The following is a 17,972-nucleotide window of genomic DNA, read 5'->3' on the forward strand; positions in this document are numbered from 1 at the left end:
AGGCGTGCGGCTCTGCGGCGGTTCAAGTGTCGGCCGACTGCTGACAATCTTGCAGCCTTTCGGGTGGCGAGGGCGAGATGTCGCCGCATTATTCGTGAGAGCAAGAAGAGGTCATGGCAAATGTTTCTGAACACCATTAATCGATCCACCAAAAGTTCCATTGTGTGGGAGACCATTAGGAGAATTTCTGGCAGAGGAGGGAGGTGCCCCATAGCTGCTGTAATGAATAACGGCACTCTCCACACAGATCCGCGAGACATTGCCCAGACTATGGCAGCATATTTTGCGACAGTTACTGCCACAACCAGTCAGGATCCAGGTTTCCAGCGCCATAGAGCGGTTGCTGAGAGGTGTAGTCTGAACTTCCAGCCCACCTCTCATGAAGTTTACAACTGCCCTTTTTCTATGTGGGAGCTGGATTCTGCATTGTCTGGAGCTCGTGACACTTCCCCTGGTCACGACAGGATCCATTACAGTATGCTATGGCACCTCACAATGCGCAACAAAGAAATCCTCCTCGCACTTTTTAATGCCATTTGGGCGTCGGGTCACTTTCCTGACGCGTGGCGTGAGGCAGTTTTAATCCCTTTTTTAAAACCTGGGAAAGACCGCTCGAGCCCAAGTAGCTACCGTAGTATTGCCCTCACTAGTTGCATAGGGAAGACCTTGGAGCGGATGGTCAACCGCCGCCTTGTCTGGATGTTAGAATCCAGGCAACTACTTAGTCGCTTTCAGTGTGGGTTCAGGAGGTTTCGTTCCACCTTCGATAACCTTGCCCTCCTGGAGGCGGCTATCCAACAAGCTTTCCTACGCCGTCATCACCTTATAGGTGTATTTTTCGACATCGAGAAGGCCTACGATACCACTTGGCGGCGTCTCATCCTGGAGCAGCTTCACGAATGGGGTTTTCGTGGTTGTCTTCCTCTTTTTATTCAGTCTTTCCTCTCGCCACGATATTTTAGATACCGAATTGGTGACGTCCTGTCTGATCGTTTTGAGCAGGAGAATGGTGTCCCTCAGGGTAGCGTTTTAAGTGTGACTCTGTTTGCCATCGCTATTAATAGCATTACGTCCATGGTGAAAAGTCCTGTCCAGTGTTCTTTGTTTGTGGATGATTTCTCTTTGTTCTGCTCTTCTTCAAGCCTTGCAACGACAACTCGTCAGTTGCAACTTACGATTAGGCGTTTGGATGACTGGGCGCTGAAGAGTGGATTTAAGTTTTCCACCGAGAAGTCTGTATGTGTTCTTTTTAACCGTTCTCGTTCGATTTTACCCTTTCCTGAGTTGCGCTTGAGGGACACTATTCTTTCTTTTAAAGACACGGTGAGATTTCTGGGTCTCATTTTTGACTCGAGGCTCACGTGGTTACCTCATCTTAAAGACCTGAAACGACGATCGCTTCAGGCTTTAAGCATTTTAAAATGTCTTAGCCACAGTACATGGGGAGCTGACAGGACTTGTCTGCTCCAGTTTTACAGGGCGTTTGTGCGATCTCGGCTCGATTATGGATGCACGGTGTATGGGTCTGCGAGGCCTTCGTACTTAAAGATTTTGGACGTTGTCCACCATGAAGGGCTGCGGTTGGCCACTGGGGCATTCCGAACTAGCCCCATACCAAGCCTCTGTGCAGAGGCTGGTGAACCGCCACTTCATATGCGACGACGGCTACTTACGGTACGCCAGGCGTATAAAACTTTGTCCACACCATACACACCTGCATACCATACCATTGCTCAGCCTCCTCTGGCACGGTTATTTCATAACCGGCAACGTGCGACGCAGCCCTATGGGATTCGCGCACAGGATTGCCTCGCTGCAATGTCTGTGGCTGGTCTTCGTGTTTTACGTCGCGGTTGGAGCAGATCTCCACCTTGGCTCCTCCGGCGTCCCAAATTTATTTTGGATTTGACTCGTTTTAAGAAAGATGGCACACCAGATTTTACGTTCCAATCTCTGTTTTTTAGCATTTTAGACCTGCATCACGGTTTCACTGTCGTTTATACTGATGGCTCGAAACAGGAGACTTCCGTAGGCTGTTCTGTGGTGTTCCCTGATCGTGTCACCCGGATTCGCCTCCCTGCTGAATATACCGTTTTCGCAGCGGAGCTCCACGCGATCCTGAAGGCACTGGAGCAGATGCATCGTGTTCGGGGCGATCGATTTCTTCTCTGCTCCGATTCTCTTAGTGCCTTACAATCGCTGCAGAGCCTATACCCGACTGAGGAGATGGTCCAGTTGATACATAACCAACTGTACTTGCTCCAACAGCGGGGTAAAGAGGTATCCTTCTGCTGGGTGCCTGGTCATGTCGGCATATGGGGCAATGTACAGGCTGACCGGGCTGCCAAGGAGGCCTGCAGAGAGCATGATGTGGTCCAGTGTCCTATCCCCTTGCAGTCAGTCATCGCTGCACTCCACAGGAAGTGCATGGAGTTGTGGGAGGACGAATGGCTGGCGGTGTCGGCCAATAAACTGCGGTCGGTAAAGTCAACCACTCGGCCGTGGCGTTCCTCCTGCCGGTTGCTCAGGCGGGAAGAGGTGGCCCTCACACGTCTGCGGATTGGGCACTGTCCTGTGACGCATAGCTATTTATTACGGCGGGAGGATCCTCCCTTTTGTGACGCTTGTGGTGTGCACATCTCTGTCCGGCACATTTTAACGGACTGCATTTTATACCGTGATGCAAGGGCAGAAGCACAAGTTGATGGGGCTCTGCCTTGTGTTTTAGCTGACGATGAGACGTGTGTGTCTAGGGTTTTTAAGTTCTGTGATGTATCTGGACTCTGGCCTAAGCTTTTAGGCTGGAGGTTTTAGTGTGTTGCAGAGTGGCTGACTCCTCCCCTTTTTTCCTTGCGGTCAGCCAGCCACTTCCATGTGCTACATTGTTTTAGCTCCCTCTACCATTTTCTTCCTGTGTTGTCCCTGTTTTACTGCTGACGCCCTGCTTCATCCCACGCTTCGGTGTGGGTGAGCACATTTTTTCCATGATTGTTCCCCGTGTTTTATGTTCCATTTTATGTCAATGTTCTGAGGGTTTTTTTTTTCCTTGACACCCGTCTCACTGTGATACTGCACGGGCGCTGAAGACCTTGCTGTCGTGCGCCCCCAAAACCCCTCTACTACTACTACTACTACGGTACTTGTGAGTCACTCAGTATATGGAAAGTGTAGTATGTAACAACCGTGTGTGTAGGGTTACCATACATCCACATTGACATGGGCATGCTCACATTTTATCATTTAATGTAATAACCCCATACATTTTTAGAGTTTCTCTAATGTCTGCATTTTTTAGTTTTAGGAATTAAAATCTTTTAAGTGTAAAATTTAATTTTGGACATTCCAGTTGCAAAAACTTCTTCAAATGTTTGTGTCAACAAAAGGATCTTTAAAAATAATTCAGTTCAGTAAAAAACACACATGAGCCATGTGGGATGTTCGTAATACTTGTTATTTTGTTTGTTATATACGTAGTATAACCATTTGATGACATAAAATTTAACTAATGGTGTTTCATTCAGCAGTCCTAAAGGGACTGGTCTAATCTTGATAGGAAAATGGCATCATTGTTTTATAGCAACATTTAAAAAAGTAAATAAAAGTTAAATTCTAGCATCGCTATATATGATAGGGTTCAACAATGTTTACATTATTCTATCCTCTTACAGAGATCCATACTAGAACTGCCCTAAAAATGAGTTGTTCAGTACTGTTAAGGGTCTAGCCATTTTTGGGTTTAAAAATTTGGTAACCCTACATGTACGGATCATAGGTCTTTGAGTATGAGCACATGTGAGGTATAGTTGGGTTCGCATGTGTGAGCAGTGGGTAAACTAGAAGTTACACTGTGTCTTGAAACCTGGTCCTAGCACATAGCTTTCTGTGAGAAAACACTGAGATGACTAATATGGTTGACATGTCATACTGACAGAAGGCACAGAGCTGGCAGTGTATTACCCTTTTACTCCATAAAATAATACTGATGCTTGATATTTAACCCACAGTTATTTAATGATTAGAAACTTGTGTACTGTAACAAGTACTGACTGTTAGAGTAGTTCTCTTTCATGTTTGGACTTGATAACCTCTGGTGGAGCACCAGTGTGAATGGCAATCTGTTATCTTACGGCTTTAATGCATAGGTCCATTATGCTAAAAATAATTGTCTTCAGAAAATGATTCAGGAAGTATCACATCAATAATAATGATTCTTGTGTGAATAAAAGATGTCACTTGCAGAGGTAATGTGTAGGTTAGGGTAATGGGCAACCAGATTATTGGACTGTATCAATTGCCAATAAGATTACAGGAATTGAACTATAGTGTAATCTGATTAATTGTAATAGATGCAATTCCCCATCCAAATTACAGAGATATTAGCTACAACATTTACCTGAAGCTATAATTAGAAATAAAACAATACTGTGTAGTACATTTAATTGAGAAGCAACTGATGTAGTGATATTACAATAATGAACATTAAGATCAAACAGATGAAAGTTACAAAACATATTCAAAGTTTACATATGCACCAATGGACATATTCATTACCGTACAGTTCAAAAACGGAAGTCTGAACTAAGCTGGAAATTTATATGCTGCATTTATCAAACAATGGATGTCAACAATTGTGAAAAGGAGAAATAGCTACTCACCATAAAAATGGCATATTCGTGCAGACACAACAAGTGGAAAGACTGTTACACACTGAGCAGTCGGCCAAAGCTTTCTTCACAAAAGGATGGGAAAAGACACACCATTCACACAAGCAAGCATATGTTGTGCACAAATGGCCACTATCTCCACCTCCTTTGGCCAGACTGCAACTGTTATGTTGAGCGACAGCAGCCATCCTGAGTGAGGCAGGCAAGATGAAGGGATAGCGGTGTACAGGTGAGGGGAGAGAAGTGCCCTGTCTAGCAGTGTGTGCAAGAACTAGAAGGCTGCAGGACTATGTTGCCAGATGCAGCTTTGAGAGGCTGTGGGGGGAGGAGGGGGAAGGGAGCAGAAAATTAGGGGGAGCAGGGGGCAGGGGAAAGGACTGATGGTTGCATAAGCAGTGTGTGCCACACAGTGAGGTTGAGGGGACATTGAGTGGGAGGAGGTGATAGAACAGAGAGGATTGGAAACTATTGGGTGAAGGGTTTGGGGACAATAGGTTATAATTGGTTGAGGCCATGATAATTTCGGGAGAGGAGAATGTGTTTAAGGGGTCTGCCATCTGCATATTTCGGAAAATGTGATGGAGGGGAGGATACATATGGCCAAGGTTGTGAAGCAGCCATTGAATTCAAGCATGTGATGTTCAGCTGCATGTTGTGTGCCACACGGTGATCTACTTTGCTCTTGGCCATAGTTGGCAGTGGCAATTTGTCCTGGTGCACAGCTGGTTGTTAATCATACCAATATAAAAATCTGTGCAATGATTGCAGCATAGCTGGTGTATGACACAGTTGCTTTCACATGGGGCCCAGCCTGTGATGGGGTAGGATAAGTCTGTGACAGGACTGGAATAGGAAGTGCTGGGTGGGTGGATGGATGGATTGTGCAGGTTTTGCACCTGGGTCTTCTAAAGCTTTATGATACCTGTGGTAGGGGGCTGGGATTGGGAATGGCACTGGTTTGGACTAGGATGTTGTGGTGGGTGGTAGGTACCAGAACACCACTTTAGGAGGAGTTGGAAGAATCTTGGATAATATGTCCCTCATTTCAAGGCATGATGATATATAATCAAAGCCCTGGTGAAGAATGTGATATAGTTGTTTCGGTCCAGGGTGATAGGTGATAAAGGGGGCACACCTTGACAGCTTGTCCTTGGGGGTGGTAGGAGCATTGAGGGCTTGGCATGAGAAATCTGTTAGTGGACTGGATATTAGGATAGTGCCTATCTTTGAAGGCCTTTGTGAGACATTCAGTATACTGGGTAAGAGGTTTCTTGACACAGCAGGGTGGCTATGTGGGAGGGATTTTTTGATGTGGATGGGATAGCTGCTGTCAAACTGCAGGTACTGTTGATGGTTAGTGGATTTAATGTGGACAGGGGTGTGAATGGAGCCATCAGAGAGGTGGTGGTCAATGACCAGGAAGGTGGCTCGCTAGGTTGAGGAGGACCAGGTGAAGTGGATGGGAGAGAAGGCATTGAGGTTGTTGAAGGAATGAGGGTAGGGTGTCTTGGCCCTGAGTTCACATTACAAAGATATCATCAGTAAACCTGAACTATATCAGGGGTTTAGAGTTTTGCAGGGCTAGGAAAGTCTTCTCTAGATGACCCATAAACAGGTGGACATAACTGGATGCCATGCGACTGCCGATGGCTGTGTAGTGTTTTTTTATTTATTTTTATTTTTTTTATTTGTGTGTGTGTGTGTGTGTGTGTGTGTGTGTGTGTGTGTGTGTGTGTGTGTGTGTGTAACTTCTCTTCAAAGGAGAATGACCCCATCCCAAAAGTCCAACATAAACTTCAATACCAGCTTAAAGCTTTAGTCCATTCCAGAATCTCTCCCCTGAATGCAATTCTCACTTCACCTCTATGACACCCACCTTCTACATGCTTCCCAAAATCCACACACATGCAACAGTCCTGGACATCCAATTGCAGCTGATAATTGCACCACTGGAAGAATTTCAGCACTCATTGATAGACATTTTCAATCAACTGCCTCAAAGGTACCAACCACTTCCTTCACCAACTCTCCACCATCCCCACCCATTTACCTCATAGATCCCTAATCGTCACTGTTGACAACACTTCCGTATACACCAACATCCCTCATGCCATTGGTTTTGCCACTATAGAACAGTATGTCTCCCAAAGTCCTTCAGACTCCCAGCCCATAGCCTCACTCCTCATACACTTTACTAACTATATGCTAACACCCAATTACATCTCCTTTGAAGGGAAAATAAACATACAAATCTGGGGCACCTTCCTAGCTTCCTGAAACTCCAAACCCCTGATCTGGCTTGGGTTCACTGACTATATCTTCATGATGTGGACTCAGGGCCAAGACACCCTGCCCTCATTCCTTCAACAACCTCAATGCCTTCCCTCCCAACAGCTTCACCTGGTACTCCTCAACCCAGCATGATACCAACCTGGCTGTTGACCACCATCTTTCTGATGGCTCCATCCATACATCTTTCCACATTAAACGCACTACCCACTAACAGTACTCTCATTTTGATAGCTGCTATGCCTTCCACACCAAAAAATTCCATCCACATGGCCACTTGCAGATTGAATACTGCAGTAACTTGAACTCCCTTGCCCAACCTGTGGTATGTCTTACAAAGGTCTCCACAGACAGGCACTGTTCATGATACCTAGTCCACAAATAGATTTCTTGTGCCATATCCCCTCACACACCCCAATCCTCCCACCACCCCCTTCATCAGCGAAACAACTAAACCACATCCTCTGTCAGTGCTTTGATTACCTGTCATCATGCCCTGAAATGAGGGACATCCTACCCAAGAAAAAACCCATGTACAAGACCTGCTCTATCCATCCACCCAGCACTTCCTCTTTCACTCCTGCCTCATGCTTATCCTCTTATCCTACCTCATCAGAGGCTGGACCACCTGTGAAAGCACCATGCCATATGTCAGCTCCACTGCAGTCATTACACAGGTTTTTTTATTGGTGTGACTACCAACCAGCTGTCCACCAGGATGAATCGGCACTGCCAACTTGTGGACAAGAGCAAAGTAGAGCACTCTATAGCACAACATGCAGCTGAACATAATATGCATGATTTCAGAGGGTGCTACAAAACCAGAGTTAGTTGGATCCTCCCCTCCACCACCAGGTTTTCTGAGCTGCGCAGATGGAAGTTATTCTGACAACACATTCTCCACTCCCAAAATTATTTTGGCCCAACCCATGATAACCAACTTTCCTCACACCCTCCACCCAAGTTTCTTCCCCTCTGCTGTATCACTTCCTCCCATTTCATGTCCTCTCACCCTCATTCTGCACCACTCTCTGCCAACGCATACACTGGTCTTCTTCCCTTTCTACTCCTCTCCTTTCCCGCTACCCCTTCCCCACAGCCTCTTGATGCTGTGCCTGGCATGTTGTCCGTTGTCCTGCTGCCCTCTAGTCCCTGTACACTCTGCCAGACAGGCGTACTCTCTCTCTCCCCCCCCCCCTCTCTCTCCCTGCCTCCCCCCCTCCACCTCCTGCCCATCCCACCTGTACTCTGCTATGCCACCCCCTTCCCGGCCCCACTCCGGATTGTTCCTTTTGTTCAACCCAACCTTTGCAGTCTGGCCAGAGTGGCTAGAGATAGTGGTCATGTGTGTGAGAGTTGTACCTGCTTGTCTGAATGTGTGTGTGTGTGTGTGTGTGTGTGTGTGTGTGTGTGTGTGCTCTCTCTCCCTGCCTGCCCCCCTCCACCTCCTGCCCATCCCACCTGTACTCTGCTATGCCACCCCCTTCCCTGCCCCACTCCGGATTGTTCCTTTTGTTCAACCCAACCTTTGCAGTCTGGCCAGAGTGGCTAGAGATAGTGGTCATGTGTGTGAGAGTTGTACCTGCTTGTCTGAATGTGTGTGTGTGTGTGTGTGTGTGTGTGTGTGTGTGTGTGTTTTTTTTTTTCCTTTCATTTCTGAAGAAGCCTGTGGCCAAAGGCTCAGTGTGTAAGCAGTCTTTTCATTGTGCTTCCCCACAGCCTCTTGATGCTGTGCCTGGCATGTTGTCCGTTGTCCTGCTGCCCTCTAGTCCCTGTACACTCTGCCAGACAGGCGTACTCTCTCTCTCTCCCCCCCCCCCCCCTCTCTCCCTGCCTCCCCCCCTCCACCTCCTGCCCATCCCACCTGTACTCTGCTATGCCACCCCCTTCCCGGCCCCACTCCGGATTGTTCCTTTTGTTCAACCCAACCTTTGCAGTCTGTCCAGAGTGGCTAGAGATAGTGGTCATGTGTGTGAGAGTTGTACCTGCTTGTCTGAATATGTGTGTGTGTGTGTGTGTGTGTGTGTGTGTGTGTGTGTGTTTTTCCTTTCATTTCTGAAGAAGCCCGTGGCCAAAGGCTCAGTGTGTAGCAGTCTTTTCATTGTGCGTGTCTGCAGCTCCACGTCGCCTTTACGGTGAGTAGCAATGTGTCCTTTTCATAATTTTTGATGTGCTACATTTATTGTAGGTTGGTGCATACTTCACCAGTTATTTGCTGCTCGAGTCCAGATCTAAAATGATATGAATATGGTGCACAGGAGCCAAAGAAGCAGTAGATACCATGACAATAAATTCATCCTCAGTATCTATTTATAATGGCTTGTGAAGGATAACCTGTGTCATGAATAAAATTCTATTACTACGTACCATTTGTATGTTTCTATTCAACCAGTAGGTTATCTTAGCTTTTTCTATATTCTTCACTTATCTGAAGATGAACTTTAGCCAAAAACAAGTAATGTTCATAAGACTCATCTTGCACCTATGGCAGAAAAAAAATATTCCAGTTAATTTATCAGCCGTTGTTGTATGGATATCTGAGGCTGTTTGTATTATACATAACATGCAAAATAAAACTGGCCTAGAAAATATTTACAATAAAATTGATGTGGAATTGGTCCTTGTTAATGAAAATCACAGAAAATGCTGGAAATCTCCACAGTTGACATTGATGCAGTGCTGGGCCTGATTTTTCAAATTGAGAAACCCATGCAGTAGCTCTGCCCGAGGAATAGTAGCAGTAATGTTATCAATGTTCTGCTGTACCTCTTCCGCAATGTCACAATTATTTGAGTACACCTGACCCTTCAAAAATCATAGGTACACTTCATCAGAAGAGAAAGTAGGTGATCAGTGTGGGCAGGAGATTGCATCACCTATGCTGAGTATCCTCTCCTCACCAAACACATGTACTCATGACAAGGTTGTCAGTGCATCTTGCTGAAAATATCCATTCAGTCATTTATCTTTTGTGGGATAATCCATATATGACTTAAAAAGTTTCTTGGTGAAAGGATCATTTTACATTGCAGTCAACAGCCTTTGTGCACCAATCCTGAGATTATGCAGTGGTTCTTCAAAGTTCTGGCAGGGATTTCCTGATGCATTATGGTGGGTCTTCTATATCCTGAAAGGTTGAACCAGGCCTTGTCTGAAGAAATGAAAAACTGAGGATCTAAAAGCAGTGATTCCGCTTCACTTGGAAACTAGCAGCAGAACCCTACACATGAAAGTTTGTGCGGGTACTTCAGCTTGTGCAGAACAGTAAATTTCTAAGGATACGGGTCCTTTTTGATAAGCAGTCTCTTAATATCTTCTTGCAGAGATAGTGACTTCATTCCAGACTTTTATTAAATCGAGCAATGTATTCTGGCATTCAAACTATTTTTCGGACAGTTTTTTATTCACTTCAGAGCCCATTTTGCACTGCATTTCCACTAAGTTTTGCATTGCATATTTTACTAGAAGTTTTGCCAATATGCTTCAAGTCTTCAGCTTGTGCACAAACAGCTCCACACGTATTTTCCATGATATATGCCTCGCATAATACTCAACAATGAATAAGTGCTATTTTTATTGTGAGCTCCATTTGCGTTACATTCAAATGGTCACTAACCATGTCTGCTCCTCTCACTCACTCAAATGTAATGACAGAGCGTGCTGGAAGTGTGCAAGTGCAAACATGTGAAAGTAACTGATTGGTCCCTAGAGATCAGTTTCCAGCATTTTATAAGATGAGCATTAACAAGGCTCAATTCCACATGTCTTTCAAATATTTTCTGGGCCATTTTATTTTGCTCACACCTGCCCGGATAGCCGTACATCTTAAAGAGCCGCTTCCAGGATGGGGAGGTACACTGCTACTTACTTGCAGAGATATCACAAAGCATTTATGATATGGTAGGGGTTAGGTTAGGTAGAGAGCTTATTGTGTGCAAACATCATCTAAACTCATTAAACATGAAAGTGTCACATTCTGTGTAAGCATGATGGAAAGAGAAAATGAAGTACTGAAAATGAATAGAGAGAAATAGCATCAAAATTGCAAGGAGAAATATTTGGAGTAAACCTCATATTAATTTCTGTGATATGGAGTAACTGTCGGATGACAGTATTATAGCATTATAATTAGCATGCGGCAACAGAAATGAACATGAAATAAGACAGACAGAAATTCTAGCTTCCAAAATCTTCTGTTTGTTTGACAGAATAAAGGGAAAGAGAGTCTATAATTATGTATTAAGCAGAAGACAAAAAGGTCACCTAGCTCAAGGGAGATTCTGCAAAACAGAGTGAAAAGAAAATGAATGGTGGTAGGCAAGATTTGACAACCTGTAACGGGCAAACATGATGCCTGGGCTCTTCAATTTTCTTTTCTGACTCCACACATATTTATGAACTTTTAAACTGACAGTCCTTGAAGTTACTTCAGTTGTCCTGTATAGAGAAGTTTGGTGCTAACATAATATAGGCTTGCCTGCGATCTGCACGACACAGTTTGTGATACTGGCCAATTTCCAGATTTTCTGCTTCTGTTTGAAATGTTAAGCAAAAGCCACAGAATGTACAGGAAGAATTGGTGAAGTATGAGAGATATGTGAACTAGCGAGAAAAATAAAATGAAACAAAATTGAATTAGGTGAAAGAAAGAGAAATGACTGAACCAATAGGGAGAGGATAGTGATTTGTATTTGTAAATAACCTCAGTCCTGCATCTTCTCCAGTCTCCCTGTTGCTGTACATATTCAAGTTTTAATTTGAAAATTAAAACAGCTATTATGTCTCTCTACATACTGTTTCACAATTATAGTCATCGTTTTCATTACCCATTTGTGCCAGTCAGTTTAGCAATGCACCATTCACATCACTTGCTTCCTTATTTGTAGTGTTTCAGGGAAAGTACTTTGAAAAGTAATAAATACACTATATACCAGTTGTTTTATTGATGTTGTTCCCCTTTTTACACGGTGGCTTGAATATTAAAGTTGTATTTGAGGAAAAACGACTAAGACATTTAAAAACTGAGAGAGAGGTGTACAAAATATGTTTGTATTCAATCCTTGTTTGTAAAGAGCAAACTTTTGCTCATCAGACTCATCAGAGCTGTTTCTGTGGTATGCTCTTTATACGGTATTTGTTCTTTCACTTTTCTTATTTTTAGTTATGCCATCAGGGAGCAGAAATTTTTGTTAGTTTGAAAAGTTATGAATTTAATTTGTGATTTTACAGAAGTATTAAAAATTGTATACAACATAACATAATAGTTCTTATCTTACGGTTGAATTTAAATGTTGGACATTTTTTCAGATAAAAACAACCTTATATGGTAGCTGTTAGTGTAATGTTGTAACCGTTTATATTTTTTCATATTACTTGTTTCAGTTAAACACAGTTATAACCGTCTCATGCTATGAAGAGCGTTTTAACATTATGACTAGATAGTTGAATGTCAATATACAGTTGCATATCAAATTCATGAGAGTGTCAGTGGCTTAATTAACATCAGTCCTTGCATGCAGCTGTTTGTTTGGTTTTCTACTTCTCATATTTTCTCTAACAGCCTCCTCGGTTTCCTGTTACTAAATATACCCTTTCTTTCTCCCAGGGAAAGGAAGAAACACAGAAACGCTCACAACTGAAGGTAAGGCTCTTTAAATTTGGCAAGGTATTCTAAGAAGGGGGGGGGTTAGGTGAATGGGACGAATTCGTGTTGCCCTTCTGGAGCCACATCTTATACAGAAGGTAAGTTACTGAAAGAACTCATGGATGATGACTTGGAAGTTTCAAATGGAAATCTGGTCATTTCTTTGGTGTTCATTATTTTCAGTTGTCAAGTTCTCTGGAAAAAAACATTGCCCCCCCCCCCCCCCCCCCCCTCACTCACGGATGGAGTGTAGTTTCCCCTTTTATTCCTCTTACCCAACAGAACACATTGTCATAGCAATGAGAGGTGTCAGCAAAAATTGCGTCTGGAATATATTCTTTTTTGCTTGAGGAGGTTGCTTGTGTTAATTGTGTTTATATATCTCATTAGATGACTTAAATGTGCAATGAAATGGCAGTGAGGATCATTGTTTCCATAAACATCAGGATTACAGTTGGCTGATATTGGTAAAATTTCACACATTACCTGACATAATTTCTGGCTTTACGAATTATGGTAGTAATATTTTCAAAAACCAAAACTATAGTTTAGTGTTGAATTTAACTGATGTTGAGTTTAGAATGCTTACTGGCACAGAATACCACAATAAATCTTGATGTGTAGCTGTTAATGTAGAAATGTGAGCTTGAATGGGATTCGTTCCAGTGTGTAGTTCCCAGCCACTGCTCATTTCTGTGTATTTGTGTGGGTTACAGCTAATCATACAAATATTTCAGACCGCTTTTTTCAGTGATTCGATTGTTAAGGACACAATAGAGATACATTTGTGAAAAAGTTTTATCAACCAAGTCTGTGGGTTACTACTAAATAAGATTTGAAGTCCATGAATCTCTGTGATCCAGTGGCTGTTCGCTGTGCAGGCTTGTGGATGCCTTCTTCTCTTGCTAGCTGGTAGCTTGCTTCTCATATCGCACAGCTTGTTTGCAGAATGTGAATCTACCAATTCTGATCCGTGTTGTGAAAAACATTTCTCCTTCAAAATATGTTTTAACAGGTGAAAACAGCACATTTCAACTTCACAGGTTTGTTTTCAAATTAAATCATTTGGGGGCTAGGGTCAACACAGTAAGGACTGTCAGCCAAGATATTAATGTAGTACTCCATGCCAAAAAGCATTTATTACTAAATACAGATAAATTTTAAACGTAATATATTTCATAATAGTGAAATATTGTGTACTTCTGATTATAACTGAGAATAGTATAAACATTTATTGTTTCAATACATCAGTAAAGTTTTGACAGGAGTTTTTGGGCAATGCACTTAGAGACAGTGAATGAATTAGCCAGAATTCATACGAAACTTTAACTATGCTTATTATTCTGGCAGGCCATTCGTGAATTGAACAGGGAAGCAGGGGGGGGGGGGGGCTTCTGGAGTATAGGTGTAGATGTAGATGTTGGGTATGAACTGCTCTCAGCTTAGTGCATGAAATGGTATGCCTTACCTAGAGCATCATCAGATCAGTGAGGTATTAATGTAGTCCAGTCAGTGATGGAAAACTAGGGGGAAACATCATATAGTCGCAAACTTTTGTGCATTGGTAGGGGGAGTGTAATGAATAACATTGTAAAAATCCTGACCATGAGAGTGGGAGGGGAGGGGGGTGTTTAAAGGACACTTCTTTGTATTTCTTTGTGTTTCTTGACCATCTTTAAAACGTTGGTTTCTAGTGAAAATGTTTTGCATTACAAAATTGAACTGCATTAAATTTACTACAAAAAGGTCCTTTTCATTTTTTCTCCTGGACTGATAGTTTGCACATTGCAGGGGATGGCAAAATCGTATATTATTAAAAATAGTGTTTCAGTGGTATAAAATTAATGCATATTGTTAAATAAGAAGAACAAATGTAAAATGTTTGTGTCACATCTAAATACAATAGAACCATATTAATGGATAAGTTTTGTTCTGGGGGTAATACAGGAAGGAAAGGCAGGGAAGGTAGATGGCTGGATTGTAGTTGTACACTTCCCTCTTCCATAGGTCTACAAAGTGAAGAGCGACCTCGCAGTTTTACATTTCTCTGTACCACCCATTCACAAAAATCAACTTCGCAGGGCCTCACAAAGTTATGCTGATCCTTCCACAGCTTGCCTTAGAAATCACAAATCGCTGACACAGTATGCAGCCATTTTGGGAGGTGTTTATTCTCCGGAAAGTGTGTTAGCGCTATGTGGAATACAGATATGAACTACGAAAATATTAATGCAAGAAACATGTGCAGACAGAATCTATGAAAATCTCAGCGCACCATTCTACATTGCTAGAGGGAAATTGATTTGTAGTCATCCTGTATGGTAGCCGTAACATTCTTCAGGGCAAGGCAACTTCTCCCACCATGAATGCTGCTTGCTTTTCAGTTTACAGACTGTCTGCACCTCCCCAGCATTTTCTGTGCAGGTCTCTCATGTGAGTAGGCAAACTAACTTCACTGAGCTCATGTTCGTATAGTGGGCTTATTTTTAGTTCATTAAAGGAGTATTTATTTGAAATTGCTAAATGAGCTGTTACATAAATAAGCTCAACAGCTGGAGCTGCTAACTGTACTACACTGAATAGCTTGCCCCCAAGTATAACCTGCTGTAGATATGTATTCGCAATGTTGATTTCACTGTCTGCACTGTCAATGACTGGAATACTTTTCACAGCGTGATGGTATCGAATGCATCACCCCAGCCTCAGCTCTCCCAGCACTGAAGAGGCCCAGAGGCTTAAATTGGCTTTTTCTGAACAGAAATAGGTCACATAGCATTATGGAACTTCAGTATTTCAACATTAGACAAACAATACATTACAGCAGATAACTGTTCTAGACATGAACTTAATCACTCTCATTCCATCACACATATTCACTCCCACATTGCAAGATATACCATGGAAGTTATTGTCATTACACTAAGTGCAGCCCACTCTGAAATTGCCAGCAATTCCTGAATGGAAGTGATTTATGTTGTTATGGTGAGAGAAGCACAGTAACTTTCTGGTCATTTGTTAATTCACCAATAAATACAACACAGTTATGTGGCTTTAGAACATGTTGTCAAAGACAGACCATTTTACAATATGCTGTCAATGACAGACAGCAGCAAGATATCACATTTACCAATACAGTCCCTTTCCCACCAATACTACATAGGTCTTTGACAACACCACACTTACAAATTAAGCACTTTTCAGCCATTGTTTATAGGAATATATTTGATATAAAAGCTCATATAAATGCAAATAAATACTCCCATAGTAAACTTAAAACAACTCCACTGTACAAACACAAGTTTGGTGAAGCAAGTAGTGCTCGTGGTGTAGGAAGTCGCCTTTTCCAGAAGAGTGCTACAACTGCCGTACAGGATGACTAATAATCAGTTCTCCTGTAGCAGTGTAGAACAGTGTGCAGGCTTACATAGAATCTGTCCATATGCTTTTCTTGGGTTTGTATTATTAGCAACTCATATCTGTATTTAATGTAGTCTTAACCCACTTTGTCAGAAAATGTCTCAATTGAGATTCAGTTAAACATGATCTCAAGTGACTAATGAATTATAAGTCTAGAGAGGTATTTCTCTTTCCTCACTGGAGATCTTGCTCTTACTGCAGATATCTCTATGATAACGTAGGCTGGTGTTTATTTCTTGCCTTTCCATGTAGTCATTAATTTCTTGCTACTTTAGGGTTGTGCCCTTCAAAATAGTCTCATTCAGTTGTTACACAGTGGCAGAGGCATTGTTTTTAGTCATCTTAGTAATGGTGGAAGATTTCTGCTCAAGTAACTTTCAACCCACAGGTTACAGTCTTTTCAATGCAGTTATTTTCGTTACAGTTCTTCTGGATGTTATCGAAAGTACCAAAGTGATGCTTTGTCAAGGGGGTTTTTTTGAAGTGTGGAAAGAATAAGAAGTTTTACAGGGCTAAGGTCTGGCAAATGGGAGTCTGAGAAAATGCAGGAATGCTTTTTCTTGCCAAAAGTTGATGGAGACTATCACATGATAAGACAGTGTCTTGTGGTGTAGTATCCAAATAGATACAGCACGTGTGATCACATGTGCCCTCATTTTCTTGGATCTTTGAAAGACTTTTTGATAAAAAGTTTGACAATTTGTTCTGTGCACAGTCCTGTAGTCATCAAAAAATGTATTCATTCTTGCCTTCTTGGGACAGGGAGAATTTCTGGTGTGCCACTTAGGAATTCGACATTTTGTCTCTGAGTCAGATTTGAAAATCCATGATTTGTGACATGTGATAATGCAACCGAAGAATTCTGCCTCTTTGAAGGCTGTACAGAATATCAAGACACACACATATCACTGACTGTACTTTGTTTGAACTGAAGAAATTCTATTCAACAATCTTTTGTGCATCTCCTAATCTAGTATTAAAACTGAAGGACACTGAAGCTTTTCAAATTTTACCCATCATTGATCATTCTCTTACTTAGTTATTTCCCAATCTGATCGCATTACACGTTTAATTCCTTCTATATTGGTGTCTTGTTAGAGTTCTCTGCATTTGACCTTCTTGTCTCACTTCTTACCAATCTGCTTAAAAGGGCAAGTGGCAAATTACACCTGTGCCCTGGATAGGGAATGTTTTCCTTAAGCTCTTTGTAACTGTTCATAATGTACAATAATGGTTTTTCCAGCTTCACACAAAATTTGATAATGCAGTTTTGGTGATACTTTGCCATCCCTCATCCTCAATGCACTTGACAAAAATAGCTTCACTTCTAATGCTCCCCAAGTTCAAGCTGGTACTCAAAGTTGTACCAAAGGAATGTGATGGCGCAGTGACATAGGAAAAAGCCTAATTATCATGATATTAAAACTGCAAAAAATCTTCCTTACAGGGATGTTTACACTCGCTTATTCTTTTCATGGACTGTCAGCAAATGTAATTGGGAGTGCAATAGAACTGTGTACACAAATTACCCCAAATGACACAGCATACATGGTTTGTGGGTACAGGTGTAATAAATACAGATGTAGTACTTGAGTTGGGATAAAATGTGTTAGTCCAAATTTATCTCACCAACCTAATGTAACACAGTTTTTAAGTGTTTGCTTACACACAGGTCCTTCTTGAAGATTTATGTCTTATACGCTGTAGCTTTCTCTTGCCTGTTGTGCAACAATGAAAAGTAAAGATGTCATTCTTAAGATTCTGTACCACAGTTGGTAAAAATATTGTCTGTCTGTCTGTCTGTCCATCCCTGTTAAAAATCTTTTTCTCAGGAACAGATATATGTATCAAGTTCAAATTTGTCACGTACTGAGGTATACAGTCCATTGGCGGTGTAAAAATTGAAGCTTTTAAGTCAATGCAGTCAGAAGATATGGTCATTTGTATCACATAGTTTA

General features: G+C 42.2%; 1 protein-coding gene across 6 annotated transcripts in view; it reads left to right on the plus strand.

The window, feature by feature from the left end:
* The window catches only part of LOC124802933 (E3 ubiquitin-protein ligase HECTD1), a 325,190-nt gene that overhangs the window by 117,130 nt on the left and 190,088 nt on the right, over positions 1–17,972 (plus strand). For 5 of the 6 annotated variants that reach the window (XM_047264012.1, XM_047264018.1, XM_047264013.1 and 2 more), the window contains exon 16: positions 12,559–12,594. The exons of the other annotated variant lie outside the window; for it this stretch is intronic. In XM_047264012.1, the coding sequence (XP_047119968.1) occupies positions 12,559–12,594 (36 nt within the window). The remainder of the gene's footprint in view (positions 1–12,558; positions 12,595–17,972) is intronic. 6 annotated transcript variants of the gene reach the window in all.

Source organism: Schistocerca piceifrons, chromosome 6, assembly GCF_021461385.2.
Source record: "Schistocerca piceifrons isolate TAMUIC-IGC-003096 chromosome 6, iqSchPice1.1, whole genome shotgun sequence".
Lineage (NCBI taxonomy): Eukaryota > Metazoa > Arthropoda > Insecta > Orthoptera > Acrididae > Schistocerca > Schistocerca piceifrons.